The 25,193-nt window shown below is 62.4% G+C and overlaps 1 protein-coding gene and 2 long non-coding RNA genes across 3 annotated transcripts; 1 reads left to right on the top strand and 2 right to left on the bottom strand.

Annotated features, from left to right (window-relative positions):
* Positions 1-350: 350 nt before the first annotated feature.
* Positions 351-16,372, bottom strand: METRNL (meteorin like, glial cell differentiation regulator). The gene is made up of 4 exons (XM_024350658.2): positions 15,995-16,372; positions 10,303-10,688; positions 2,255-2,314; positions 351-1,225 (listed from the first exon to the last, which is right to left on the bottom strand). The coding sequence occupies exons 1-4, from the start codon at positions 16,162-16,164 to the stop codon at positions 906-908; spliced, it is 936 nt and encodes a 311-aa protein (XP_024206426.1). The 5' UTR covers positions 16,165-16,372; the 3' UTR covers positions 351-905.
* On the top strand, positions 6,072-10,575 carry LOC129137572 (uncharacterized). Its single transcript, XR_008540260.1, has 3 exons — positions 6,072-6,205; positions 6,662-8,519; positions 8,817-10,575. It is a non-coding gene; the product is annotated as an uncharacterized LOC129137572 (long non-coding RNA).
* On the bottom strand, positions 12,033-13,735 carry LOC129137571 (uncharacterized). The gene is made up of 2 exons (XR_008540259.1): positions 13,135-13,735; positions 12,033-12,854 (listed from the first exon to the last, which is right to left on the bottom strand). It is a non-coding gene; the product is annotated as an uncharacterized LOC129137571 (long non-coding RNA).
* Positions 16,373-25,193: the final 8,821 nt, after the last annotated feature.

Below are 25,193 nucleotides of genomic sequence, written 5' to 3'. Positions count from 1 at the left end.
CTTTGGATTGTGGCCTCAGGAACTCAGAGAACGAGGTTGTTTCAGCCCCGCAGTCGGTGGTGATTTGTTCTGGCAGCCGCATCCTTTGGGGACATGGGGTCACCAACCTGGGTTCAGACCAGCTCCTGGGCGTCTAGAGACTAGCTGTGGGCCCCTGCACTGTGGGCAGGCTGGGGCCACAGGGCAGGACCTGCATTAATGGAAATGCAGCAGCAGGCGCTGAGGGACAGTTGCCGGGAGGAGCAAGCGTGTCTGCCGAGGCAGGGTGGCGCCCTGGGGTACGTCCAGCGAGGCCCTGAACACGGGCCGTGGGCACCGGACCTGGCGAAAGACAGACTCTGGCTTCTGGCTGGTCGGATCCTGGTCTTTATTCTCGGGAACGGAAACAACCAGCGGCCCGAAAAGGACCAAAGCTCATTCTTTAAAAATAAAATGAAAATAAAAAATGTATTATTTGGCTCCAAAACTTCCGTCATGAGAATAACAACTCTGAATGGCACCTTTTCACACATCCACTGTGCCCAACGGCCAGTGCTTCACCCAACCGCAGGCCAGATGCCGTGACTCCTAACGTCTTTAGAGAACAGTATCAGACGGCACACCAAGGCGTTTTAAGACACAGGAATTTGTTTCCTATGGACATTTCTTTTTTACCAAAAAAAAATATAATAACTTAGTTTGCATTTTACAGCATTTCCAATCGGCCAGGGCATCCTTGGCTGGAAGCTCATGGGGTTGAGTGTGGCGAGAACGTCCACAGCTTCGGTACCAGGGTCAGGTCTGGGCCCAGGGCATGCGGCTCCCAGCGCGCGGCCCTCACCGCACGGCCCCACCAGGACCGCAGCGCCCACCGCAGCCTGTGACTCATCAGGAGAGGAAGGGCAGCGGCCCAAGGACCCCCGGGGTCAGTCCGTGCCAACCTCACAAGGGTTCAGCCCCTTCTCCTGGGCGTCCCTGTACATCCTCTGGAAGTCCTTGAAGCGTGGGGCACAGCCGAGCCGCGCCTCCCCGAAGTGCATGTGGCCAGTGAAGAGGAAGTCGCCATGCCCCGGCCGCACGCCACACTCCAGCAGCGTCCTGACGCGCCCCTGCCAGTGGCCGTCACCCTCGGGCACCGGCTCGAAGACCCTGCTTTTCTGCCGATAGAGTCTGCTCACGCGCAGGTGGATGGCCGAGTCCTGCCGCTCAGGCTCGTGGGTAACTTGCTGGATGGAGCCTCGAACGGCTGTGCGGGAAAGGAGATGGAGACAGGGAGTGAGCAAAGGCAAGCACACGGCAAGACCCCCGCACCTCCCCCTGCCCCCGCATCGATGGGCACTGGAACGGGCAGCTGACCCCAGACTCTGCCATCTAGCGTGGAAATTCCCAGAGAAAAGTACAATGTAACAGCAGGAAGCTGCCAAGGGGTGTCCCAGATACTTAGATATCGTCAGAGAACAGGTGCCCTTTCTACCAAGGGCCAGACCTGTTAAATGGGAAAACAGAACAAACAAGTCCAGCTGATACACAGGGTGCCCCTGCAGTTCTGTGTCCTGATCAGACAGACCCGGTGCGGCTCACAGGAGAGGGTGGGCATGGGGACAGCCTTCGCGCCACACTTGGAGACCCCTGCCCAGCCCCGACTCCATGCCAGGGGCCGGGAAAGCAGTGAGAAGGGGCCTGTCCTTGAGCTTGGAGGTGGGGTGCAGAGCTGGGGCCTGCAGGACATGGCTTCCACGGCACCACACGACGGGAGGCCAAACCTTTCCCACAGGGCGTCTGTGCAAACGCCACAAGCAAAGGGGCTGGAGCCCTGGGACCCCAAAGCTCCTCCTGCAGAGCCGCAGAGCCGCCGGGGGCCTCAGGCCTGGAACAGCGTGAACTCTGGTGGGGAGCAGGGAGTGTCCAACGCCAAGGATGCTCTGGGCTGCTGATAAAATGCTGTTTACAAAGCACTTCGGCAAGAAGAGCTGCTGGGAAACAGTGGACTTCAAGAGTCCCCTCGAAGAGCAGTGATCTCATTTACAAAATGGGAAAATGTTTGACAGTCACTAAAACAACCCCCAGCTCCCTCCAAGTGTGGGCGGTGGCGTCCCCGTCCCCAGGGCTGGTGGAGGGCCGAGCCCAGGGCTTCCACAGCGTGTGCCCCTCCAGGAGGGTCCACGCAGCACCGGAAGGCTGTCCTGGGCCCTGAAGAGGGACTCCTGGGCCCAAACAGCTCCATGTGGCAGAAACCAGGCGCACAGGAGGTAGAAGCTGCCGAGCGGACACTCACCGAAGTCGCTGGTGCAGACGGCTAGGAGCACCTCGGTGTCACTGCAGGGACGGCACGGCGCTGGAGAAGAAAGGCAGAGTCAGGAAGCAGCCTGGACAGGACAGGCTCTGGAACGCCACCCACCACCGTCAAAGGATCCTCACACTCAGCAAAGCCAAGTCAGGGAGGGTGTCCACGTCAAGGCACCTTTGTGACCAACGCCACTTCAAATGTGAGTTGGCGGCACGTGCTGGAGGGGCCGGCAGCACGGGAGACAGAAAACACAACCTCGACCACGCCGGGGTCTCACCCAGGGGACCCCTCGGCCCCACCTGGACCAAAGGCGCCTGCACCTCGGCCATGATGGGCACATGTCCGAGAGCAAGACCCTCAGTCCGGCCATGTCCCAGGGCCTTCGTGGGGAGGGGTCTTTGTGCTCTTTCCCCACTTATCTCCTCAGTGCGGCTGAGCCGGACTCACTGAGAAATCGCTCACGTGTCTGTTGCAAATGCAAAGCCCACTGGGGCTGAACCGAACCCACCAGACAAGAGTCACCCCCAACCCACCTCCACAGCCCACGGTGCCGGGAGCACCCCCACCTCCCAGAGTCGCCCCCAACCCACCTCCACAGCCCACGGCGCCGGGACCACCCTCATTTCCCAGCTCCCTCAAAGGGCAGACACTCCCCACAGCTCTGCTGCCCACTTCCCTGGGTCGCGACGGCAGCGGCACCCAAAAGGAGGATCCCATCCCGCGGGACCCCCCATGTGGCTGGAAGGGCCAGCGAGGCCAAGATTCCAGGAAGGGGATCCCTAAGCAGGCAGCGACACGTCCACCTGCCACCGGCGTGGGGCCTCACCCAGCAGGGCAGTGAGTTCCAGTCAGGGCCATCGGCCCGGCCCCTTCCCTGGACGCCACCTGGCCGCGGGATGAGGTGCACGCCCCAAATGGCTTTCAAGCCAAGCCCTGCTCACACAACCCCCTCTGAAGCCCCTGAACCCTGCGGGGCCTGGCCTCCCCCAGAGAATGCAGAAAGCACGGAGGCTTCTCAGAATGAGCTCCCGTACCGGCCAAACCAGGCTTTCCCAACAACCTTCTCCCCGCGGCCCAGCCCTCGCCCTGCCCTTCGCCCCAGTTTCTTAGACGGGCGGGCCACTGTGAAACAGAAACCTCTGCACGCCTCGCGTTCCTACACTCGGGACGGACTTGGGAAACATGGTTTTATTATTTGCTCTTATTGCAGGTTTCAAGGCCTCGCCTCACCTGTTCTGAGCCTCTAGGTTTTGGCCCCAAGTCTCCTAACACAATAGAAACTTTGAGACGTGAAATCTCAATGGCACTGGTTTCGCCGGTGCCATTTCACGTTCTGAAGGCTCTGAAACGTCCCTGGTCAAGAGCCGGGACGACCTTGACTTCGGGTTCGCCGGCCCTGGAAGAAGCTAATGCCGTCTGCACCCCTGGCCGGCTGCCCTTGCTGGGCTGAAGTGAGCTGAGCTGTCGCCTGCCTGATGAGTGCAGGCCCGAGCCAGCTGCTGGTGACTGGGGGCCCCGGGGGACAGGGCAGCACACATATCTGGCACCTTGGCCAAGGCGGACACAGCTGCTCAGAGGCCTTCTGGGGTCAGGAACTTACATGGACCCTCAGGGCCTGCACATGTGGTCAACAGAGACCCTGGAGTCTACGGTGCACTGGGCAAGCGCAGGTCTCTGTGGACCCCGCAGGGTGGAGGTAGGAGGGACCCAGAGACAAGGCCAGCACTTTCCGCCAGGCAGGGGTGAGGGCACCTCCCAGCCGGGCTCAGTGCCTGACTCACCGGCCCACCCACCTCCTCCTGCATTTGCTTCCATTAAGGTATCAGGAAAAAGAAACTGCACAGCCTGCTGAGCGCCTCGAGGCCCGGTCCAGCCTGGCACTGGGGGCGCCGCGAGGCCTGTCCAGCCTGGCACTGGGGGCGCCTCGAGGCCGGTCCAGCCTGGCACTGGGGGCGCCTCGAGGCCGGTCCAGCCTGGCACTGCTGAGCACCTTGAGGCCGGTCCAGCCTGGCACTGGGGGGGCACCTCTGCCATCCCAGCAACCCTCCAGAATGGGAGCTTCTGGCCAAATTCCCCTTCCTGCTGATTTGTACAGACTCACACTGCAGCCCCCACCACGGGGGCCTCCTGACCCCCAAGCTGGAAGCTGCCCGGTGCGCTCTCCTATGGGGGCCCCGGGGTGTGGCCCACCCTTGACACTTAGTTCACCTATGTGGACCCCCATCCCACTCGCCGGCTGGGGGTCTGCAGACCATGCTGGGCCTGATGCAGGCACGTGCTGGACAGAGGCCAGCAGCACAGACCACCACTCACGTCTGGAAGCAACAAGGAGGGAGCACTGGGGGATCTCAAATTTCAGGCAGCACTTTTATCCTCCACAGGTGAGACTGCACGCCAGCCAGCACCTGCCCAGTAGCACAGGGCCAGAGGTCCCAGCCCAGGGTGCCTCATGTGAGTGGAGGTGGCCTCGGCTGAGAGAGAGCTGGTCAACGACAGAAGCGTGGTGACCCCAGTCCACCCGAGGGTCCCCTCACTGAGCAGCACCCTCCAGCTGGGCAGCCATGGCAGCTGGGGCTGGGCCAGGCGGTCCTGCAAAGGCAGGAGGCAGGAGGTGCCGGAAATCCATCCTCACAGTCAGCAGCACAGTCGGGGGTGTGTGTGGGGCGGGGGCTGTGTGTGGGGTGGGGTGTGTGTGTGTGGGGGTGTGTATGTATGGTTCCCACCCTGGGACGGGGGGGTGTGTGCAGCTCCTACCCTGGGGGGGTGGGGTGTGTGTGGTTCCCACCCTGGGGCGGCGGGTGGGGGGTGTGTGTGGCTCCCACCCTGGGGCGGGGGGTGGGGGTGGGTGTGTGGCTCCCACCCTGGGGTGGGGGTGGGTGTGTGGCTCCCACCCTGGGGCGGGGGGTGGGGTGTGTGTGGTTCCCACCCTGGGGCGGGGGGTGGGGGTGGGTGTGTGGCTCCTACCCTGGGGCGGGGGGTGGGGGTGGGTGTGTGGCTCCCACCCTGGGGTGGGGTGTGTGTGTGGTTCCCACCCTGGGCCCTGGGGCGGGGGGTGGGGTGTGTGTGGCTCCCACCCTGGGGCGGGGGGTGGGGTGTGTGTCTGGCTCCCACCCTGGGGCGGGGGGTGGGGGTGGGTGTGTGGCTCCCACCCTGGGGCAGGGGGTGGGGTGTGTGTGTGGCTCCCACCCTGGGGCAGGGGGTGGGGGTGGGTGTGTGGCTCTCACCCTGGGGCAGGGGAGCCCACAGGCCCAGCCACATGCGTCCCACCCCGGGGCCTGGGCGTGTGAGCGTATCCAAGCCCTAGCACATCGCCCTCTGTGAGTCACGGCCCCACGACCTCAGCGGACGGCCGAGGGGGAGGATGGAGACACTGCCCTCACGTGCCCTGGGTACCCCGCCCTGGCTCACCCGGCTGACGGCAGGGGTGTGGGGCCGGGGACCGTCAGTGCCTGCAGCCTCGCCTGCTAGAAGCCTCTGGAGACGACCCATCGACAGCTGAGCTCATAAGGAGCACCCTGGAGACCTCCCTGTTCTGATTCTGAGCTTTACAAAGCAGAAGTCACCTTCACGGAGAATGCAGGGTGGACACCGGGAGACAATCTGGAGACAATTATTAACAGGAGCCAGGCTCATAAAGGCTGCGGAACGCGCTGCTCACGGACACATCGCACCTCGTCTCCAGGGCGGTGGGGAGGGTCGGCAAAGGGTTGGAATCCTGGTCCATCCTCCTCGGAGGGGGAGGGCTGGGGTGTGGACATCTCAGGCAGGTCACTCAGGAGCTAGCATGAACAGGGTGGGAGGGACCGGCAGGGTGGGGTTGGGGACGCTGCTGCGGGGACTTAGATTGCACGGCAGGTGTTAAGTAGAGAGGCAGGACCAGCTGGTTCCGAGGAGAGGCTGAGAATGACAGACACCGACCGGTCCGGCAGGACTGCCCAGGTAAGGACAGCCAGAGGGACTCACACAGTTCCGACGGGAAACCTCTGTGGCCACGATTACTGGGTCTCCCGCACAGCTGGTGACGGGGGAGCGGGGGGACACGCTGCTTTTAGAGGAGCCGGTGATGGGGACAAGGTGCTTTCAGAGGAGCCAAGAACAGGGAGCAGTGGGTAGGGGTGGAGGGTGGGCTCCAGTGGGCTCGAGGACCCAAGGCTGAGCTCCCAAGGCTCCCCCCAAGGCCACCATCATCACCGTCCTGCTGCCGCCGCACTCTAGGCTGCAGTGCACTCTAGGCTGCAGTCCGTTGCTGGGGTGCCCCGGGGGTGTTGGCCCCACAGCCCCTGCCCTTCCCCCTGCCTCCCTCTCTTTCTCCCTCCCTCTTCCTGGTGAGGAAGCTGGCGGGGGCCACACCCTTCCTCTCCACAAGCCCAGAGATGGTTAAAATGAAAATTACAGTGGCCGGAGAGAAGGCACCAAGCAGGAAGCCAAAGATGGACGAGAGATGGGACACCTTGGAAAAATCAGCCCCTCTCCTCTACTTCCAGGATATAATGAGAATTATCTTCCACACTTTTCCACCCATCCCTCCCACCCATCAAGGACTTCTCCAAACTCTGAGGCTCCTGGAGGGGGCTCATCGGCAGGGGCTCTGCGCCCGCCGAGATGGTCATTCACCTACGGGCTCAGCCAGGGGCAGGATTTTAAAGGGGGGAGGCGTTGAGGCCCCTGAGACGCTGCAGGACTCCGGCGTCCTGGAGAGCCAGGGACGGCACCACGTGCTCATGATCAGCATCAAGGCAGCATCCCCTCCCCTCCCACTGCCTGTGTCCACGATGCTGCTGCCCGGCCCTGGGCACCTGCTCACTGGGGCCTGCATTGGGGGGCCTTACACAGAGCCTGCACCCCAAACCCCAAGCACAGATGTGGCCAAGCCAGGAGCACCTGACACACAGCCCTGGGAGAAGCTGAAGAACAGACTGGAATCCTGGGACCTGCCTGGACTGTCTCGGGTCTGTGTACCCCAGAACCAGACAGCCCCCACCCACATTTCCCAAGCCACTGAACGGTGCCCGTTTCCCAGATTCCCTGGCCTGCAAACGGCAGCCTCACACAGCCTCAGCCAGGTCTGCTGGGCACAGGTCTGGGCACGGCCGGAAGCTGCACCTGACCACTCTCTGCCACTCCCATCCTGCGGGGTTTCCTCAGCATCCAAGGAAGGCGTCCGTGTCGCCTGCGGAGGCAGCTGGTGCAGGGCTGAGAGGTCCTGCCTGTAGTCAGCCAAATCCCAAGGTCCTGGGGCCGGGTCCCCTCCCGCCTGGCCCCCAGTGTGTACCCCTGGAGGAGCAGCCTGCCCCCGTGTTCCGGCCAACTCTTGGTCATCGGTGTGTCTCAGTTTACTCAAGGAAGCCGATTATGCGGCATGAACACACCACGATCACACCGACGAGACCCACCGGAGCGGGGGATTTCCTCCTGGCTGGGCAGGGGACGGGGCTCACACACCCTCTTCTGTCCGGGGTTCCAGCCCACGGAGCCTCTGTCCTCCTGAGTCAGCACAAACTGGAACTTCTGACGCACAGACGAGCTTGTCCACCTCCCGTGGGTCGCGCTGCCAGGCCAAAGGCTCAGGCTCACCTCAGGCTCGGCGGGGCTGGCGCTGCCCGGCTCAGCCTCCATCGGCTCTCGCAGCTACAGCAAGTGCAGGAACGGGAGGCAAGGGAAACCGCGGGGCTGGCCGGGGAGTGCTGGGGAGCCGGCCTGTCCCAGGGGACGGCGTCACTGCTGCCAGATGGCCGGCACCGACATTCCACATTATGTACCCATTCCTGCAGCATTAAAGGCTTAGGGGCCCCCGTCCCCTGATGAAAGGCGAATACCCTGGGGAGAGGAGAGGCATCAGCCTCCTCGGATCCCTCCTGCCCCTCCACCCCATCAGGATAGGAGAGGCCTCTCGTGAGGGCCCTGGAGGTGCTCAGCCCAGGGAGGGGCCTGCACCTGTGCCCGTTCCCGTGAGATGCCAGGCGTGGGTCCCAGCTCCGGGGGCCCCCGGTGAACCTCAGAGTCTGGGCCCCTGTCAGTTCCGAGGATCCCTGCATGTCTGCTTCCTCGGATAAGCAACCCACCATCCACAGGGCACTGGAAATCACCTCAGGCTCGGTTTAAGCAGATGCCACAGGGTCACCAAGTGTAAACGAGGAAACCCAAGCACCTGCCTCACAGGACACAGTAAAGTTCTGGGACCCCAAGCCAGCCTGACGTGTACTGGGGCCACAGTCCTGCACAGGACCCCACAGGCCCAGGAGGCACACGGAGGGTGAGCAAGGACCCACCGCCGAATGCCTGCTCTGGTCCCTTGGGGCTCAAGTCACTCCTCACAAGAGGCCGCTGCCTCCCTGCAACCCCACAGGACCCCAAGGCAGCTCAGCCCCTACCCTCCCATGCCTCTCCCAAACCCACCCACCGCCCCAGCCTACACAGGGCCTGTAGGCCTCGGACCCCACCCCCAGAGGCAGGAGAGACAAAGTCTCTGCTCCCAAAGGTGAGGGCACAGGCTCCGTAACGGTCGCCCCAGCTGACAACCAGAACCATTGAATTTCCCCTGGAAATGTAGAAATCGGGCCTGTGCCAGTGCGGACGTCCAGGTGTGCGTGGCAGGGACGGACTACACCACAGCCTCTCTAAGAATCGCACCCAGAAGCAGAACAAAGCTCAGGCCACAGAGCATGTGACCCACAGCCCAACGTCTTCAAGACCAATCACCACTTTAATCAGCAGAAAGAATGTTTGCAGGTTCCTAACATCTGGCCTGGCACCTTCTACCTCCGGTTAGAAAGACTGAACTTGGAGCTTGGATTTCTCCAGGTTTCGCCTCATTGTGAGTTTTTCTCCAGGGCCCCCAGAGCAAGGCTGGTACCCCCTCCCCCAGGTCTCCCACCCACCATAACTGTTGGTGACCGAGATAAAGGCCGCCGTGGTTAAAGTTTTATCCAGCATGCAACCAACCACAGCACAGCTGAGTTTACATCAGCGTCCAGCCCTTAGGGTGCTGAGGCCCAGGGGCAGTCTGAGCTCATGGGCCAGCTGGGACTCGGGGCAGTCAGGACTCCAGGCAGACGGTCCTACACTCACTCTGTAAATGACCAGTCTACCTGGGAGAGATTTCAGAGACAGATGAAAAGTAATCTAGGCCAAGAACATAGAACACAAAAATGTGGACTCCCATTCAGGATAGAAGTCTGTACACCCGAGGCCGAGGCCACACAGACCATGGAGGTCACACCAGCCCACAGGTGCCTCCCAGGACCTCATGCCTCCTGGAGTCTACCCACAGAATTTTCTAGAGACCAACACAGCCCTCCACGAAGGACCTCTCCCCCAAGTACAGGCGTCCAGAGACGCCACGTGACACCTCCACTCCCTGCCGGCCACACAGGGAAGCTGTCTGTTTCTCGTACCCACAAGACCCCTCTGGGACGGGGGTGGCCCCATGTTCTGGGCATCACAGCTCAGCACTGCTCAGGGCTGAGTCAGCCTCAGCTCCCACCCAAAAATGGACATTTCAGGGTCTTTAGCCGACACCACAGACACCCAGCCAATTCCCAGGGCAGTTTGAATGGCAAAAGCACCCGTTTCAAAGGCGCTACATGATCCACAAGCACGGGGGCGCGTCCGACCCAGCACTGGCCCGGCCGCCACAGGGGGATGCTCACCATGCTCCCCAGACACACCTCCAGGGAGAGAGGCCCCGCTCGGCCAAGGCCATGCCGCCCGAAACACTAACCCAGACGGGCCAGTCTTTTCAAAGGTGGTTTTAGTTGGAAAGGCTGCATTTCCAAGATGGTTTAGTTTGGACATCCCACACCCCCCTACACCATGTCACACCCCCTAGGAGGGCCCCTCTGCGGGCGCCAGTGTCCCCCAACCCCAGCCACCTGTGGGGCTCTTCAGGCAAAACCGTCATGTCCGAAGCACAGACACAGAAGGGTTTTCACCAAGGCTGAGCAGACGAGGGGGCAGGAAGAAATCAGAGACACCTGCCAGATCACCAGCCCCGTGATGACAAGGCCCGCCGCCCCCGCCCCAGGCAGGACACTCACCAGACAGCTCGTGCAGGTCCGACGCCCTGGGCCTCCTAATCAGCTCGTACTGGAAGCCTGTGGTCCTCCGGCCGATATCCTGCTGCGGCGTGGCCTCCACGAACAGGCCGCCCTGCTCCAGGCCAAAACACTGCACCCGGCCGGGCCTGCCGTCCCCGTCCGGTACCAGCAGTCTCAGTTCTCCAGTTTTTTCCAAATAAATATTGGCCCCCGAGGAGTCCGTGAAGGGCCTGATGCACACGGTCAGGTGCCGGGCAGGCGAGAAGGTGTTGGGCCGCAGGTTAACGATGAGAGCACCTGTTGGGTACATCCACTCCACGGCACCCGCCGCACAGCGCAGATACACCTGCTCCACCTCCTTCCTGTGTGCCTCGTGCGTCAGCCCGCTGCAGAGGAGAGACACTGTCAGCCAGGCCCGGAGCTCCCGTCACACACCCCGCCCGCACCCACAGAGAGTCAGTAAGGACGATACGCGCTCCAAATGATGGCGGCTCCTGGACCCACCCGCTGCCGGCCACAGGTGCCACACGGACCCCTGCCCGTGAGGCAGGCCGGCGCCATCTCCGCCCTTCAGCACAGGGGCCCCACCCAGTTCCTTCCAGTGCACCTGCACCAAGAGCCATGGTGGGGCGGGGCCGAGCTCCCAGGAGTGCAGGCGGTGCTGGCCCCCAGGCTCTCCAGACGCCCTCCCACACTCAGAGCCACGGTGGGGAGGGGCAGAGCTCCCGGGAGTGCAGGCGGTGCTGGCCCCCAGGCCCTCCAGACGCCCTCCAACACTCAGAGCCACGGTGGGGAGGGGCCGAGCTCCCGGGAGTGCAGGCGGTGCTGGCCCCCAGGCCCTCCAGACGCCCTCCAACACTCAAGAGTCTGCGCCTCTGCTGCCGTAGCGTCAAACACCAATCTCTGCGATGTCCCTGAATCAGGGTGGCTGGAGGTGCTGGGGCAGTGGGATGGAGCCCCAAGGAAGGGATGGATTCCTCCAGAATATCACGGAGTATCATAGGAATGCCAGCAGGCCCTGTGTACCAACCCTGGTTCCAGATGACCACGAGGGCTGGGACGCTAGAGGTAAAGCGAAGGTGGGGCCCCACCATGTGTGAAGGAGGAGCCCTGGGATGCAACCTGCCCAGAGAGCTGCTTTTAAATTAATCCAGAGTGTTGGCAGTTTGCGGGGAAGGAGGTTGTAGATGAGTTTTGTCTTTTAGAGCAGATTTTAAATTAATCAGAAGTGTTGGCAGTTTGGGGGGAAGGAGGTTGTAGATGAGTTTTGTCGTTTAGAGCAGATTTTAAATTAATCAGAAGTGTTGGCAGTTTGGGGGGAAGGAGATTGTAGATGAGTTTTGTCTTTTAGCACCTCATTAAGCATAGATGTTTGTACATTTCTCAAAGTAATGACTTGACCGTTTTCTGCAAGCCTGAAGACCCTGCACTGCTGACGGTATTTGTAAATATAAGCTATCATTACAGCAAGACTCACCACAAAAGCGAGGCAAACTTCCTCCACAGAGTGAGTAGTGTGTGAGTAGCAAGCTAAGTTCACCCTCATACATGCTAAACAGAAAAAAATGAAGTGTGCTACACTCTTGGAGAGGCAGGTCCTGAGTAGAAACAGTTATATTTTCAAGAAACTGAAACATCAAAACCCTCACGCTTCTTCTCAACACTTTAACGTAAATGCCAGCTCGTGGCTAACAGCCACGTCATAAGCAAGTGGGCCTGGAACTAACCCGGTGACTTCAACTAAGTGTTTTATTACGCAGATCTCAGACAGGTTCACCCACATTCTTAGGATTTTTATGTGAAATAAGCAATGCTGTTTCCAGAGCCCTGGCCTGAGCCAGTCACCAGAAACCCTTTCTGCAGCAGAGAAAATGCATCACATATGGTTTGCATTTACCGCTGGTGACTCACACTCTGGGCCCCCAAACCTCACTCTTCATAGGCTGCAGGCCACATCAGAGGGTGGTGTCGAGGGTGCACCCCTCCTCACCCTCTCCCCACCCCCACAAGGCCCCAGGTCACGAGCGGCCAGGCCGAGCCGGCTGCCAGGATCACACACCCAGAACAGACTCACAAATTACAGCCCATAAAGCTCACACAAGCTCATCTAACACGTGTGTGAGCAAGGGCACGATGATCGTGCTGTGCGGAAACTGGACTCGGTGGTGAGTGGCTGACACACTCAGCTACAGTCAGCTCTCTTCTTATGCAGCCTCATCGTCGCGTCCCTCCCTCCGGTCTCTGGCATCGAGGCCACTGTCCTCCTGCCCGTGCTCGGGCACCGAGCCTCAAGCCTCTCTCCACATACACCGTCCTGACACGTTGCCTCCCTCTCGGGGGATCCTGAAGGTCGAGGGAGCGGGCTCTGGTCACCTCTGACAGCGCTGCCTTCATCTGAGCAGGCGAGGGGAACAGCCACAACTCAGCTGGGGACAGGCAGCCAACCCACGTCGGCCCAGGAGGAGGCCGACTTGAGCCTGGGGAGCCGTCCTGGCCTAGCACACGCTACCCGCATCTGGTGGGCACGCCTGGCTCCACCCACTCAGAAGACACTGGGCAAAAAGAGGAAGAGGACAAAATGAAGGTGGACACAGAAGAAAGAGTACACCCGGCTACCTCGGCCTTCACCTGACGTCTTCTCAGCGCACTCAGACGGGTCTGCGCCCAGCGCAGGGCCTGCTCCCCTCTCCTCTCACATTCTCCCAAAACATCCAGACCAACGGGACTCCAACCAGACCCGCTGACGTGGGGATTTTCACATTAAAATCAGTAGCACACGATGTGCAAGACCCGTGCAGACAAAAAAGGTAAACGATGCATCCTTCAGCCTACCCAGCAGACCTCCGCACGAAGTCCGAGACTCGTGGCCTGTGCTGGTTCCTGCCAGAAAATCGAGTGCCTCAAATCTCTCACCTCCAAATATCCAGCACCTCAGCAAACCTGAAAACAGAGTCTGTTTATGCAAAATTGCTGGCATTGCAAAAATGTGACCTATCTTTAATGGTCATGGATGAGGGCATTTTGTGATTTTCACGTGAGATGCAGGTGACACACTCAGTTCTGTTGTGATAAAACTAAAGCGTGCAGACAAAACCGTGGTTCGTTCAACTTTAGGAAACTGACAAGGCTGATCTGATGTTGGATCAACAGACTGAACAGATACACTTTTAAAACTCAGCAAGGGTTACCACCCAGGTGGACATGCTTGTGGGGCACCTTCACGGAAAGGAGGGCAAATCCCAAGTGGATAAAGGGACTCACTGAAGAGGGGCGCAGGTGCACTGGAGGGTTGTTGAGGCACCAGCCCACACACCACAACTCTGGGTCACCAGGACAAAATGCCCGGCTCCCGTATGAAAGTCAGGAAGGGCTTAACCCACTGGCAGGTTAACTTTCCTTTCCCCACCTTGCAGGAGAGACGAACCAGGGGTGACCGCACCTGCGATGCCCGGGCTGACAGCAAGTGGGAAAGTTCATGGTCCACATTTATGGCCACTGGCTGATAAAGACGGGGCGCTGGTCCTGCCTCCCCCCACGGAAGAGAGGTTTCATCATCTCCTACTTAATTGCTTAGAAGAAACACCCAGCAACAGAGGCTGTCGATGCAGTGGCCAGTGTCATGAGGGGCAACTTTCCAGCTATCGGGGGATGAGAATCCACCCAGCACACCAGCGCTCGCTCCACCCTGTGCTTCGTCAGGACAGCTGGTAAAAAGTCACAAACACCGGAGGGTAGCAGGCAGGCCAGCGCACTCCGGTTTCCACAGCGAGTCTCTGTCACTGATTCGTGACGTGTGTGGATCAACGGGGCAGTGACTACAACAAAAGGAAGTCTCACTTATGCCCCAGAAACACAGCCGGGCCCCGTGTCCCCTCCAGATCACACCCGCGGCTCCAGCAGCCCCCACAGCTGCCCTCTGCCAGGCTCTGCAGGGGTGTGTGTGTGGGGGGTCCCCTCTGGGGAGTCTGAGGCCAGGAGTACGCTGGCAACGATGGCGAAGAGGGTCTCCAGGTAGACAGGAGGGTGCACAGGTCCTGGAGGGCAAAGCACTGCTGTCCCGCTGCTGTCACCTGCCTGGAGGAGCCGCCCGCCCCTGGAGGTGGAGGGGTGGCCTCCCACCCACCCTTGGCTCCCTACTGCGCCCTCCCTTCGGGCTCCAGGAGGCGCCCCCTCCTACCGGGCACACAGTCCCCTGACACCCTGAAAAGGGTGCCGGCTCCTTCTCGGCACACTCGGCCTGGGTGGCGGGGGCTGCGTTTCTGGTTTCGGTCTGCTGAAGCAGAACGCCCCAGGCCTCGGTCTGGGGGTGCACCGACCCGCCAGGCAGAGGCAGCGAGCCGGGGTTGAATCACTCCGCGGGGGCAAGGGCGGCCCCAGAAGAGCTGTCAGCCTCGGAGGCTCCCAGCCAGCTCCGCTGGCGCCAGCGCTCCCGGCCGACCCTCCCCCAGACCTCCATCCGCCCGCGGCCCAACCTCAGCTCCCGCGTCCCCGCTCGGCCGGCGGGGAGGGCTTCTGCCGAGAAGGGAGGCGGCCGCTCCCGGGACAGCCGGGCACCGCCCACGGCCCTCGGGGTGACTCTGCCCCCCCCAGCGCCACGCCCCTTCCCCCGGGGAGGCTCCGCTGGGGGCGCTGGGGGGCGACTGTGGCTTCGCGGGGACCCAGAACGGAGGCTGCGGCTGCGGGGAGACCTGCGCCCGCCCCGCGGACACCGGCCCCGCGGACACCGGCTCTGCCCCGACCTTCTCGGAAAACAGCTTCGCTCGACATAACCGCGTGACTCGGCCCGCGGCGGGGGCGGGGGCGGGGGCGGGGACGGCGGGGCGGGGACCGCGCCGAGGGGAAGCGGGACCCAGGCCCAGGCCAGCCCGGCCACGGCTTTCCGGGAGGCGCGCGTCACTCGGGTCCCCGCGCATCTGCGAACTCCGGAACTGGCGACTGCGAGGCTCGCGCAGGGCGGGTTCGGCCGCGGTGCCCTCGGCGCCCTGGGCTTCGCGTGGGAGCGGCGGCGGCTCCCGAGGGGCAGTCGCGGTTGGCGCTGCTCTCGGCGGCCACACTTGAGTCAAAAAAAAAAAAAGTCCTCGGCTGCCACCGCGGGTGGGCGGGGGGGGGGGGTCGCCCAGCGCAGCGCGCGCCGCGGCCAAGGGCGGCCTGACCTTCACGGGGCAGGGGCGGGGGGCCCGGCCGGAGCCACACTCGGCCCGGCTCACAGGTGCCCGCCCGCGGCTCCCCGAGACAGAAGTGGCCCCCGCTGCGGTCCGCGCCCGATCCCCGAAACCGCCGCTCCCTCCCGCGGCCGTCCCTTCCCGCTCTGGCCCGGGGCGGCCTCGGGGCGCGCAACTCCCGGAGCCTGCCAGGAAGGGCCCGAGGACCGACCCCCGCCTGCCCCCGGGATGGGGTCGCGGGACCGGCGGCCCCCGAGGCTTGGACACGCGCGGAGCCGGGACCCACCCGGCCGCGCTGCAGGCGCGCCTCCCCCGGGCGTCCTCCGGGCCAGGAACCGGGACGCCGCGGGCTCTTTTGTTCTAGAACCGGGGGCGGGGGACAGTGGGCACTGGACTGGGCCTGGAGAGCGGCCCCCGGAGCCCCTGCCCCGCGCCCGCCCCCGGCCGCGCCCCCGCACGCTCGGCCGGCCCAGGACGGGAGGGGACGCGAGGGGAGGGGGCCGGGCCGGGGTCGCGCCGCGCACACTCACCTCCCCTTCCAGCTGCACAGGTCGCTGGAGTACTGCGCGCCCGCGCCGCCCAGCAGCCCGGCCAGGAGCAGGAGCAGCAGCGGGAGCGGCGGCGGGGGCGGGCCCGGGGCGGGGGGTCGCGGCCACAGCTGCCCCGCGCGCCCCCAGGCCGCCCGCGCCGCGCCCCGCATGCTCTGGCGCCGGCTCCGCCGCCCGGCCCCGCGTCCGCGACCCCCGGAGCAGACCCTGGAGCCGGCGAGCCGGGCGGGGGCGGGGCGGGCTTCGAGTCCGGGTGGTCACGTCGCGCGCCCCCCGCGTCCTCCGCGCGGCCGCCCGCCCATCCCGGCCCGCTGGAGCCGCGCGCAGAGCTCCGCGCCCGCCGCCGCCGCCGAGCCTCTGAAGTTGGCGAGTCCGAGTCCGCCCGGCCGGGCTCAGCTGGGGGGTGGGGCCCACCCGCCGCCCCGCCCCGCCCCCGCCCCCGCCCCCGCCCCGCGCCGGAAACTCCTCCCGGGGCGCCCGGCCGGACGCGCAGACACCGAGTCAGCAGCGAATCGGGGGCGCGGGCGCCGGGGCGGTGGGCGCTGCAGGAGGAGGGGGCCGCGCCGGGCCGCGAGCGGGGTCCGGAGGGAAGAGCCCGGCCTGGAAAGCGGAGTCCGGGGCGGGAGGGGGTGCAAGGCGAGGGCGGGGCGGAAACCCGAGACCCCCAAGTAGTGGCCGACGCGAGCCGCGGTCGCCCCCCGCAGACCCCCGCGAGGCGGTGCCGGGGCCGCATTCTGCGCCCCATCCTGCGCCCCATCCTGCGGGCAGCCCCGGCGCGGAGCGGTAAAGGAGGCTCCCGGCCCCGCCGGTTCTGGGTCCCCCGCGCCTCGCCAGCCGGCGGTGATCAGGGGCGATCCGGGCGCCCCGCGTTCCGCAGAGGTGGTGCCTCGGGAGTTCCCGGCTCCCTCCTGACCGGGGGGGAGGCCCCGCGGTGAGCCCGGCTTCCCTCCCTCCTCCCGGAGGACGTGCAGCCGCCGCGCCGGGGCCTCTGCCGAGCGCTGCCCACTCCTCGCTCCGGATACGCGGGGCCGGGTGGTTCTTGGGGTGGGGACCTCCTGCGCGTGGTGGGATGTTGGCAGCACCCTGGCCCCCGCACTCTGGGTATCAGTAGCAACCCCCGCCCCAGCTTTGACAACCTAAACTCTCTGCAGATTTGGCCAAATCCCGCCCCCACCCCCTGCCCGCGGGGCAGAATCACCTGCGGAGCGTCCTGCTCGAGTGTGTTCCTCGGAGTCGGCGCCTTCCCCAGGTGGTCACCGCGGCCACCACGTGCCTGACCCAGTGGGGGGGACAGCGGAGACCCCCGCCCGGACTGGGGAGGCCCTAGAGACTCAGGCCAGAGAAGGGGAGCCAGAGGGTGCCGAGGGCCCCCCAGGCAGGAGAGGGCGGAGCTGGCCCGCCCGGTGGTCCCCGCTGCGATGGCAAAGCTGGCTTCTGTGTGCTGCGGGTCAGTGGCCCTGCCCGAGACGCCTGGTGTCAGTTCCAGAGCCGAGCGCAGCATCCAGCGGTGGGGAAGCTTGGCCTTGTCCCCTTTTCCAGCCAAGATACCTTCCAGGAGGACTTGCAAACGACCTGTGCAAGTCTGAATAACTGGGTTGTGACTACCAGAGGAGGTGGGGAGAGGGCTTTGAAAATTGTGAGTCTGCAGGGACGGAAGTCACCGGCAAAGGCAGGTGGAGCCCAGCCCCCAGCCCAGGAAAGCTGGGACAAGGGTGAGGGTCTGAAGAACTGGAAGGCGATGACGGTTACCACTGAAGGTAGTTTCATTGTAAGGATCTGTTCAGAGCACCCACCCCATCGAAAGCCTGGAGCCAGGACCTTGCCCAGCACTTCAAGTGACATCACCCTGAGGCTCAAGGTCTGGTGGAGGTGCATTTCGGAGCTTGGAGACTGCCCCACCCACCCCCGTCTGCTCTAGGAGTGCACCTCCCCCCACCCCCATCACTGCAGGTACCAGGGTGCCCAGTGGAAAGGGACCTGCTGTGGAAAGGGACCTGCAGCTTCACACCTGTGCGCAGCAACTGCTTTCCATGCCCACCAAGCATAAGATAGCAGCCCCCCCCAGGCCCGGTCCACCCTTGAAGGGCCACATGGCCTATCAGGGTCCAGATCATCACACCACGGAAGAGGCAGGGCAGTGCTGGGATCTCTTGAGTTATAGATGCGGACATGGGGAACTCAGGACCTGCCGTGACCTGCTCAGGGTCTCAGAGCCCCTGGTGGCTGCTAGACCGAAGGGGAGAGGCCACCTCTGGTCAGCAGGCAGCTGGTTCCAGCCTAGGCTGGGGCAGAGATCTGCCACCTGGCAGGATGCCCAGCCTCCTGTGCCCAGCGGGCTGTCCTAAGACTGGGATCGTACGATGGTGAGTATGGGATCCACGTGTACTTTTCAAAACCCGTAGAAAATACAGCACAAGAGTGAATCCTGATGGAGGCTTGAGACATTTGTAATAATAACGGATCAATATTGGTTCTTTGACTGTCACACGCCTACACCCTAATGAGAGAAGGTAATCATAGGAGAAACTGGGTCAGGGAGAGGGGATGTGGGGGACCTCTACCATCTGCTTGGTGTTTCTGTAAACCTAAAACATTAAGTCTGCTAATTAAAACAAAACAAAACTAGGGTAAGAATGCTTGCTGGCCAGTATTCTCGGAAGAAGTTAATCTGTCTTGGGAAAGGAGCCTGGCCCTTTCCACCCTGGGGCTGTGGTTCCCCAAGCTGTTCGCTTGAGGAGGTTCATGCCCCAGAGACATTGGGTGCTCCTGGGCACCTCTGCTGACCCCTGTCCTGGCCCAGCGAGGCCACCTACAGGTGAGACGTCCCCTGTAGACGGGGTTCCTGGTGTCAGGAGGTATCAGGCTCCTAGAGGATGCAGGCTGAGGTGGTCAAGGCTGTCTGGGGGTGTTCCCAGCCACTGGTACACTGCCCCTTGTACCACCAGACCCCAAGAGGCCGATTATGAACCAAAAGGATCCCAGCTGGTCATGGTGTGTGGTCCTCCCCCTGGTCCTCTGGGAGGGTCTGCAAGGAAAGGGCCTTGGGTGTGTTTGTCCCTGGATGTCTGGGAAGGGGCTGCTTCCCAGTGAGCATGTCACGGGGTTAGACCCAGGAAGGGGCCACAGCATCATCCCACCCACCCACTCGTGGGAAGGAGCTGGTCTTCGCAGCTTTGCGGGAAGCTCTGATACTTCCTACTTGAGTTGGAACGTTGAGGCTGAGCCGTGGAATCGGAGAGCTCCAGAACCCACCAGGATCACGCCTGCCCATTCCCTCTACCGGCGGGCCCTGCAGTGATGCTTCTGCATCCTGGGAGATGGCAGCTAAGGGACCTGGGCCAGGGGGGCCTGTGGCCCAACCGTAGGTCTACATCAACCCTCTCTCTTTCCTCATCTATCCATTCCCTCGAGAAACAGCTCTCAGAAGCCTCCTGGGCAGACGTCCGTGAAAAAAATTCTGGGTGCACCCTGGACAGTCCTTCTGTGCCTCGCCAGGGTCTGAGGCCTCAGAAAGCAGGACGTGGCCTCCCATGTCCGAGGACCACGACCCACTGTTAGGATCGAGTGACCTCGGCAGGGTCACCTCTGTGTATTTGACCCGGGAGTTTTTATCGCGTGCATTGCAGGGACCCAGCACCTGGGAATTTGCTGGGGTGGAGGGCTGTGGGACTGGACCCCTTTCTCGGCCTTTCCTATGCCGGGTGCCTGCAGGCCCTGTGGGGTGGTGGACGGACCTGGCTCGGACGTCAGCCCCCAGCTCTGGGTCACACACATGGTGGGGTTGGAGTCTGTTTCTGAGCCTCAGTTACCTGCAAAGTGGATCTGTTCTTGATTCCCAGGGCGTCGTAGGGTTTACGATGTCAGGATTCAACGCCACATCCCCAGGTGGGGGCTGATTCCCACCTGTTCAAGGCACCACCGGGCTGTCATCAGGCCTTGGGGCCCTCGTGGGGCTGGGTGGGGGGAACCCCTCCCGCCGTGCTCCCCACAGCTGCGAGTTCTCTGAGCCACTGGCACAACCCGGTGGACTTTCCTGCTTTTATTTTTGGCCCAGTCTTGAGGTTTTCAAATGTGTGTTGACGGCCAGTGTGCTGCCCAAGATGACCAGTCACCTGAATCCACTCGCTAAAGAAACAGCTCCTCCCAGAGTAGCTGGATTCCTCCAGAAAAACATCACACGGTTTCCCCAAGCGCGTCCATGAAATTTTCTCTTCCAGCATTTGAAAAATACTGAAGAACGTCGCAGTCTGTCGTTCACGTGAGCACAGTTCATCCCACGGCCCGCCCACGGCCCGCCCAACCACCACCTCCCAAGTCATTTGCCACCCGTTTCCCTCCCAGGCCATTTTCGCCAACCTTCTCGTAATTATCGTAATTGTGGTTGAATGATACATGGAGAGCCTGTGCTTGTAACTCAACATTCAGCAACTTCAATGAGCAACGTGTAATTACTACACGAAACAGCCACGGATGCCAGCCAGCCTCCACCTGATGACCTTCAGTGTGTCATTCTTCCCTAAACCCCTCCTTAACCTAATTTGCTGCCATGTGCTGCTCTCTGTGCGTCAGAGAAAAGTGGGAGTAGGGAGTTTCCTGGAGTCAGATACAAGTCCAGGCCGATGCTGGCCGGCTATGTGACCTTGGGTGGTGCTTGCCCCCAGGTTGGCCAGGGGGAGAGAGGCCACCAGCCGCCAGCTTGGCAGTGAGAGACAGTTCTGTGTGGCACGCTGACCCCACACCATCCTAGCAGTTGTTTGTAGCAGCTGTTCATGGCAGCATCTCACCCTCCGCCCGGCCATGAACCGACCATGGCCCCAGGGGTGGTGAGCTGTAGTGACTCTGCCATCTCGGGCACTCAGACCCCACAGGGAAGGAGGGTCCTCGGCCTCCGCGGGGTGGTGTCAGGAAGGGCCGTCTACAGTACACGGTGGATTTGTACACAGAGGTGGACGTCTGCGTGGACCCTGGCCATGGCCAGTCAGATGTGCTCAGGGGCAGGACGGTGAGCCCAGTGATGACGTGCTAAGGTCCGGCCGGCCGGCCACACACAACAGGTCTGCGGTCACCCAGGACATCAGCTGAGGGCCTCAGCCCACTCGTTCTGGAGGACGCTCACGGCAGAAACGCCTTGGAAGGAGCCGGTATCCCCACGGCCTGGGGGGAGAGGGAGTGTCCCATATGCCAACTACCGAAGGCCTGAAACTCACAAACGTTGAAGGCCAGTGTGCAGGGCACCCACGCATCCCCCGGCTGCCGCCGAGGGCTGTTCCTCTGTTTTGGCATTTCCCCTGAGCCACGTGGGAGCTGCAGAGGTTGTGACCCTTTGGTCCTAATCATGGGAGCAGGAGTCACCCCTCAACGGGGACAACGTATGGTGCCATCCAGCGCCATTGGCACACCCAGCTTGCCGTGTGGAGACGGTGTCCCTCCGTAGAGTAAATGCACGCCGCCTTGTTCCCCGTGGGCCCCACACTTGTGTGCTCCTCACCGGGCTGGGCCCCCTCTGACAGGCTGGGCAGGGCACAGGGTGGTCCCTCCCAGGGTTCACTGGTTGGCATCAGAGACCAGAGCCCCGCTCCGTGGCCCTCCTGGCAGCCCGCCCCACTGGCATCTGAATTCTGGAAGGCACCTCTCCCAGGGCCACCTTGGCCACCCTCTAGAATAAACAGAAAGAGGGGGCTCTGCTGCCTGGGACTCCTCGTGGGCTCAGATCGGTCGGCGTGTCTCACTCAACAGTTTGGGCTCCTTTTTTCTTGCAAGTTTATAATCGAAAGGAAGAGCTTTTTTTCTCTGCTTCTGTGGCCTTTGGTTTCATGCTACAGGAAGGCATCTCCCAGACCCCAGTGGGGCCTGCCGACAGCAGAGGCGTGTGGGGGTGTGCGAGGGGCTGTGCCCTGTTCTTGCTGTGCCCCTCTGCCCCTGGCACCACCCCAAAGGAGGCAAGGCCTTGTCAACATCTGTTAAGCCGGGAACCGGGGACCGCCCAGGGTCAGATGGGCTGGAGTAGCCACGCTGCAGGAAGCTGAGGGCAGACAGAGCTCTCTCCTCCCATACCCCACTGGGCTGGGTGTCCTGGGGAGGGTGGACGTCCAGATGCTGGGGCACCTAACCTGGACCGGGCTGGGCAGCTGCCCAGCGCATGGGGAAGGGCAGGACCGTGGTCGGCGCAGTCACCACCCAGGACCTGCCCCGCCGGGCGGGGTTCGGCCTCCTCCTCCAGTCCACAGGGCGAGTCTCCACGGACAGCCCCAGGGACAGGCCCTCCCCACATCGACGCTGCGCCTGGATGACTCAGCCCAGGCAGGCGGGGGTGGCGGTAGACACCCTCACCAGGAGCCTGTCCGGTGCGGCCCTCCCATGCAGGTAATTAGCCCGGCTGTCCTGCACCTGAAAAGAGGCCGGGTAGCCCAGAGCTGCCCCCAGCTGGAGGGGCTGAGAGCTCTGGCTGTGGAGCGTGCGTGGGATGTGGGGGCGCCGGGGGCACAAGGCAGCTGTCTCACATATCCGTCCCTTTCTGCCCACGCTGAGATAGTGAAGAAGGCCTTGACCGCCATTTGGACAGACGGTCCCACCCAGAACGAGGAGAAGCAGGCGACACCCAGCTCAGCGGACAGTGGGCAGGCACACTGGCAGGCAGGGTCAGGGGATCTGTCTCCCGAGTCACCTGTGTGCCAAGACACCCCACTGCGTCCCCAGGCTCCAGGGTTTGGGGAAGGGTGTCGATGAGGCTGGGCGTGCAGGGAGCGTCCGGGGGCCAGGTCACATGGACTTGGCCGATCTTGGAGAGAGAACTGGACCCCTGCAGTGTCGAGTAGATAGGGGCCCAGCGGGGTGGGGCCCGAGCAAGTGAAGGCAGGGGTGGGGCAGGGCCTGGGTGTGCCTCCCCAAATCCAGCCAAGCTGGAGTGCACAGGATCACCCAGGGATGCTGGCTTCACGCTCTTCCTCCAGCCATGCCTGCCTGGACTCAGCGGAGGAAACACTCCCTCCAGAAGCCCCTCCAGGCAGGCGGGAGTGAGGCCAGCTGGTGGGCTTTCTCCTCGGGCGTGGAGGGGTCCCTCCCGTCCACACGGCAGGTGCTGAGCACCCCACCCCAACCCTGCCTGCTGCAACGTGCGGGCCCAGCCTTGGCGCCAGCTGTCCCAACAAGGACCTGAGGACTCCATGTGCCTTCTCCTGGAGAGGTGGCCAGGCCTGTGCCGGGGCTCCACTCTACTGTCCCAGTGGTGCCGGGAGGTCCCTGCAGCCCCAATGCCAGAGCTGTGCCTCCGCTGAAGCTTGCGGAAGTGAGACGGCCCAGAGGGACCCGCTGTCCAGACCCAGGGTGGTGGACTGTGTGTCCTGGGCCTCAGTTCAGGCTCATGAAAGATGACTGAGCCCCCTCCGCCCCCGCCCCACACCCTCCAGCCCCCACACCCCACCATGCCCCGCACCGCACCAGCTCCCCCCATAGATGCTCCTCCTTGTCAGCCTGGGCCAGAGCCAGACAGGACCCACAGAGGCAGGGACCCCTCCCCAAATCCTAGCTGGCAGTTTCAGTCTTTAAGCACTGTCTGGGGGGTTGTCAGTGTTGGTGGGGTGCACTCCTGTAGGGCTGCCTGGAAGAGGTGACCTACATGCTTGCACAACTGTTCAAGCAAGGGTGAGGAAAAGGAGCAGCTGGCACTGTGCACTGTGTGGGGGTGCAAGGAGGCCCAACCCAGCAGGAGTCAGGGCAGGAGGCTGGGGGCAGCCTGACCCCACGTGGAAGAGCTTGGGGTCATGAGGCTGCTGTCACCAGGCTCACAAGGGACTCCAGTGAGAGAGTAAAGCGATGAGGTCACGTGAACTGAAGAAACAAAACCACAGATCTTTATATGCAGTGTGGCAACAGTGACAGGAGCCAGGGGAAGTCTCCCCTCGACTCCGCGGTGGAATTTTAATCGTCCCCAATTTTTCTACAATGACTAGGTATTGCTATTATGATGAGAAAACAAATTATTTAAAAAGGAAAAAAAGAAAAAAGGAAGGAGGAAGGGAGGGAGGAAAGATGGAGGGAAGAAGAGAGGGAAGGAGACAGAGAGAGAGATTGTTATGAATGATGGGGGGGACACAGTTTACCCAGAAAACAACTGCAGCCTCATGAGGCCTCTCGGGGGGCCAGGCCCAGGGCGTGGCTGACAGGGAGGTGGGCCGAGGGGCACCGGGAGCCCATGCTGGGCTTAGTGAGGTGGTGCAGGTTGGCTCGAGGAGTGTCCAGTGCTAAACTGCGTGACTTGGTGGCGATCAACCCTCCAGCTCCCCATGTGAGAGCGACTTCATGGTGCCAACCCCACAGAGTCGTGGGCAGGTTCATGGCCCAGCTCAGTGGGAGGGAAGCTCCAGCTTCCTGTGTACTTTGGAGCATGGGCCTCCCATTCCAGCCTCCCCACTCCCCGCCTCGACCTCAGCAGCCCTGTCCCTGTCCCCTCACAGCAGTGGCTGCAGCCACCAGGATCTGCCCCTTCCTCACCACCCTCTGGCTCTGTTCTGCCCTCCGGAGCACGAAGGGCCGTGGGGCGCCTGGTGTCTGCGTCCTGTCCAGAACACGTTGGGGGACGGCACCTTCCCCCCCAGCCCTCCTGACTCTGAGAAGCCTCCTGCCTGCCAGCCTTTTGTGTGTCACAGACAAAACAAGGTGAAGAAGATGATTATTTGAGTCTAGAGAGCTAATTAAAATGTTTAAAAACATACTTTTTAACTACAAAAGTGAATATGCTTATTGACAAAGTCTGTTGTTCGGGGTTTCTGAGAGAAAAAAGAAAAGAGGGATTTCCCCTTTGACTTCCTGGCCCTGTCCAAGGGCTGGTACAGGCTCCCTGAGACTCCCTGGGTGTCGTGTGTGCACGTGTGTATGTGCATGCATGCTTGAGTGTGTAGTGTGTGTGTGCTCATGTGAATGTGTGCGTGCCTGTGTGCACGTGTGCGTGTGTGCTCGAGTGTGCATTGTGAGAGTGTGCATGCTCATGTGTATGTGTGCGTGCCTGTGTGCATGTGTGTGTGCTCGAGTGTGCATTGTGTGTGTGCTCATGTGTATGTGTGCATGCCTGTGTGCACGTGTGTGTGTGCTCGAGTGTGCGTTGTGAGCATATGTGTGCGCATGTGTATGTGTGCATGCCTGTGTGCACGTGTGTGTGCTCGTGTGTGCGTGCTCATGTGTATGT

The sequence above is a fragment of the Pan troglodytes genome, chromosome 19 (assembly GCF_028858775.2).
Source record: "Pan troglodytes isolate AG18354 chromosome 19, NHGRI_mPanTro3-v2.0_pri, whole genome shotgun sequence".
NCBI classification, from domain to species: Eukaryota; Metazoa; Chordata; class Mammalia; order Primates; family Hominidae; genus Pan; species Pan troglodytes.
Note: the sequence above shows the minus strand (reverse complement) of the source record. Positions and strands in the feature narration are given on the sequence as shown.

Excerpts from the sequence above, each read along its gene's own strand:
- METRNL (XM_024350658.2), bottom strand. The coding sequence starts at position 16,164 with ATGCGGGGCGCGGCGCGGGCGGCCTGGGGGCGCGCGGGGCAGCTGTGG. Across the intron at positions 10,689-15,994 it reads CTGTGCAGCTGGAAGGGGAG|CGGGCTGACGCACGAGGCAC; the intron begins GTGAGTGTGCGC and ends TCTCCTCTGCAG. Across the intron at positions 2,315-10,302 it reads GGACCTGCACGAGCTGTCTG|CGCCGTGCCGTCCCTGCAGT; the intron begins GTGAGTGTCCTG and ends TTTCTTCTCCAG.